General features: G+C 44.1%; 1 protein-coding gene across 1 annotated transcript in view; it reads left to right on the top strand.

The window, feature by feature from the left end:
- Nucleotides 1-4,434, top strand: part of fndc5b (fibronectin type III domain containing 5b) — a 36,205-nt gene that overhangs the window by 23,627 nt on the left and 8,144 nt on the right. Inside the window, exon 6 of the mRNA XM_024257930.2 lies at nucleotides 3,985-4,074. Within this exon, the coding sequence (XP_024113698.1) occupies nucleotides 3,985-4,074 (90 nt within the window). The remainder of the gene's footprint in view (nucleotides 1-3,984; nucleotides 4,075-4,434) is intronic.

The following is a 4,434-nucleotide window of genomic DNA, read 5'->3' as shown; positions in this document are numbered from 1 at the left end:
TTTTTACTCCCTCCCGGGGCCGTGAGGCCGGCGGGGGTGGCCTCCGCGCTGGGCGCAGGAGGACCCCACCGGCCGTCTGGAAAGAGGACCCGCGCGGGCGAGGCGGGCGGCGGGGGATGGGGGGCTCTGTCCGCCTCTGCCCTGGAGGAGGATGACAATGGATGCTCCGCGTAAGCGGCGGTGAGCTCCGGTACCGAGAAAATCTTTGAAGGATTTCATTTTTTGTAGATTTTTGTATAACTCCTCACAATAAATAAATCTGATCTATGTGTCTTCCATTCATTGGAGGTGTGGGGTGCTCGTGCGCGCCGGCTGCATCAATGCGCATTCGGGGGCCGCTTTCCATCGGGGTTCCATGCAAACGCACGTAGCAGAATATCGGACTTCTACTCACGTTTACATGGACTGGAATGCACGCCGACACAGCCGGTGTGTGAACCTTAAAAGTCACAGACACGCGCACACAGGTGCGAGCCAAGCTCAGGATCACATTTGACAGGCGGGTGCTGCGGATCGCCGCGCGGGGCGGGCTACAGGTTTGCGGCTCGGAGCTTGAGGAGCTCTGATTTAACAGGAACAACCAGCAGGTCAAAAAACGTATTCCTCCACATCATATGTGTATTCATTCTGAGAGAGACATCCACAGACGGAGCTGGTAGCTCAGAAACGCCTTTTTTTGACAAGACGTGAGCAGCAAATTCCCCGCGCGGGGCACGCAAATTTGTCACGCGAATCGCGTTTGGTGCTTCGTGGCTCCTCCTCCGCCCAGCTGATTGGAGGAATGAAAGAGTAAGCGAGGGAGGCACTGGACAGCCCGCTGATGTCCCGCCCTCCAGAGCCATATACCTCACTGTGATTGGTTTGTTCAGCTCTGAACACAACAACTGTCATTCATATCAACCTTGCGGGCCGCACGAACAGTAATCTTTCATATGAAGACGGGGGCTGCAAATTATCATCCCGCGGGCCGCAGATGGCCCGCGGGCCGCGAGTTTGAGACCCCTGGTCTACAAGTTTGATGTGATAGTGGTCACATATTCAGCGTTTATGAATTTATGAACCACTTTTTAGCCTCAAACACCTGAAAAGCAAATCTTCTTACTGACACGAATGCTGACTGTTGATGAAAGACATCAAAATCCCCCCTTCATTTGAACAGGTCACATTCTGCAGAGCTGCCACTGAGGTTAACGCCCTCAAAGCTGTCATCTGTGTGCCAGAGGTGTGCCCAGGCAACAAAAACATTTTATCCTTCAACATCAACTCATTAGTGTAGAAACCCACCAACCCTTCTTTCAAGCCCAAGGCTTCAGATTGGCTTCAGAGGAATCACCATGGCAACAGGAGACTTGAAAGCAAGCCAGGCCAAAGAGATATGAAGAATATCATCCCCAGCTCATCTGCACAAATCCCTGCGTTGGAGACTTTGGACTTCAAGGGAAAGTCCTGGTAGCTTCATCTGTAGGTGCAGCACATGAACACAACTCCAGAATCATCTCGTAATGGTCTCCTAATGAGACACGTTGTCAATGGACCAACCTCAATAGTGTTCCCTCGCTCTAACGCAGTTCAGCTTTCCCCGTTTTTTCTCTGTTTTTGGATTTTGAAACTTTAAACAAAAACAAAAGTGTGAAAATGTTTGTCTGTCAGAGAAAAGTGGTTAAAGTGTATAGTGAGGAGTTTTACTGCCATAGAACATCTTTCATATTTGTAAAGAAATTTCATCATTACTAGTTATTTTTAGAACTCCTGCAAAAAACAACGGACCATTGGTGAACTGTTTCACAACTCCACACCGCACGCAAAAGTGCTCCAGTGTGGAACGGAGGCCGCTTCCATTCGGCGCCCTTGTTAATGAAGTAGTTCACACCAGACGTGAAGTGCCGCGGTCCTCCGGCGACCAGCTCGTGCGGTGCAGCGGTTGTTTTGGCGTCTAGTCTGTTTTTTTGCATGAGCGATCCACGTCAATCCTGGCTGGAAGTTACGCCAAAGCACACGAGAAAATTTTCGGTCAATTTAAAAAATTTAACCAATTTTTCACAATAAAATACAGCGATTAACAAATGTGTTCATATTTTTGTATCTAAAAAGACTGTAGAGATAAATTTAAACACACAAAAAACAAACAGACACACAGATCAATGTAGTGGGGCGACTACAGTGCGGGGGTGTGGCTTTAAATGTCTAAAACACGATCAACAAGTCAAGATGAACGACGTCATAGCATTTGTAGAATTTCTCAGTAACCACATCACGTCCAGTGTGAACCAGACGTTAGCCTCTAACTACTATTAAATCAATCCGACAGTTACTGCATCTTTGGTTTGAAAAGCTGCTGTAAGACAACAAACCACTTTACATGTATCCTTTAAAGATCCTAAATTTTTTCAAATCTCGATGGAGCTAAATTTTGGCCAATATTATTTGAAACCCAATTAAAACAAATTGAAAAAATAGTAAAATGTCCAAAACTTTTTGCTGTTCAAAAAAATAACTTAATTATTTTCAGCTTCAATCTCAAAATTAACATTTCAAACTATTTTTCAGTTCCAGATGTTTTTTTCCACTTTGAACTCTATTTTCATTTTTGAATCTGAAAATTTCAGTTTCAAAACTTTTGGCCCCATTGTAGCGCATTGGGGCGGGGCTAAGACGAAGGACCAATTCAAATCGATGAGGGTGGTAACTTCAGTACCGGTGCATTCACTGACTCTCAGAACTGTGGTAATTACGGTCAGAAAATGTCTGTTTAGTCTGTACTCTCATAGTCTGACGTTTTCATGAAGCCATTTTATCCAAGCATATAAGGACGTTTTCTACACCTGTATTTAACTGAATGAGATGGCACTTTGAACGGGCTAGAACAGCGTTTTGGATGTGTGGTTAGTGCGCAGTAAAACTGCTTTTTACACCCATCTTGGGACAACTTCAGACTATGATATTACAGACTAAACAGCCGTTTTCTGATTTTCTGACCATAGAAATCACAGTTCCCAGAGTCAGAGAATGCACAGAAGAGTGAAGTTATCACTTTCATCGATTTTGATTGGTCCTTCGAGTTAGCCCCGCCCCAATACGCCACAACGGGGCCAAAAGTTTGGAAATAGAAATTTTCAGACTCCAAAAATAGTTGAATAGTTGAAATAGAAAAAAAGATTTGAAACTGAAAAAAAGTTGTAAAATTGAAATTTTAAGTTTTGAAACGTAAAAAAATCATTTGAAGCTAAAAATAATCAAGCTTATTTTTAGAATAGTAAAGGTTAAAAGTAAAATGGTTAAAAGTTTTGGATATTTTACTTTTTTTTCAATTTGTTTTATTTGGATCTCAAGTAATATTGGCTCCAATTTAGCTTCATATAATTTTTTTTCTCTGTGTCAGCTCTGTTTTTACTTTCTCTGCACCAGTTTTCATTTGTGTTGTTTTAATCAGTGTCACACCAAAACATCAATCTTTATCTGGGTCTTGTTTTCCTTCAAAAATCTACAAAAACAGAAATTGACATTTTTCTAACACCTATAAAAAAGCTCCTACATTGCTAGTCTTCAGATTTTATAACAAGTTGGTGCTACATCTGCCTTTGGTTAAAAAACAGTTCTTGTTTCCGTGTTCATCTCTAGATGCAGTTGCAGTCACATTAGGAAGCAGGGAAAGGATGTTGTTGGGGGGGGATAACCATGGGAAACTAGGAGTCAGCACACAGAGAGTCAGGACTGCGTCCAAGCCTTAAAGCACAGCCGTCAGTGGGAGAACCACAGTGATTGATTGGGTCTGGATCCACCTCCTCAGCCTCTGCAGACCTCTGCCACCACTTAGCTTTAATTACACCAACCCGAGTGGAGCGTTTCCACCAGTGGGCTGCTCTGCCCTCATGTCACCCGCTCTGATTTCTTTTCAGAGGGTTGGGGAGTTTCACGGTGAACTGCAGCATCCTCGAAGTCTTTTTGTTGACTCTCCATGTGCATCTGTGTGTTTTCTCTCTCTAGACGAGGTGACGATGGAGGAGGTCGGTCAGGCGGCCCAGCTGAGGGCCGGAGAGCTCATCATCATTGTGGTGGTGCTCGTCATGTGGGCAGGTAATATTCCTCTTCAATTCTTCCCATTATCACAACAGAAAGCTAGTGACTTGGTAATTGTAAAGGGACAAACCGAGTGGCTCACGGGGTCATCTCTTGGTTTAAGGTGCTTCCAGCTTTCAGTGAGGACATGCAGCGTCTTTTTGAAGAGGGAAACTGGGAATATTCTGTGAGGATGGAGTCACATTAGCTTATAGTCGAGCACAGACGAGTTTTGTCTGTTGAACTTCTAGCTTTATTACTTCAAACTATTGTAGTGCAGTTTGACATGTTTCTTTTGGAAGAAGTTTAGAACATCTGATTACAGAAAACCTTAAACGGTGAAAATCGTAGCAGGCCATATGGGGGAGGAGCAACGCA

The sequence above is a fragment of the Oryzias melastigma genome, linkage group LG11, assembly GCF_002922805.2.
Source record: "Oryzias melastigma strain HK-1 linkage group LG11, ASM292280v2, whole genome shotgun sequence".
Lineage (NCBI taxonomy): Eukaryota > Metazoa > Chordata > Actinopteri > Beloniformes > Adrianichthyidae > Oryzias > Oryzias melastigma.
This window is presented reverse-complemented; position numbering and strand designations above follow the sequence as displayed.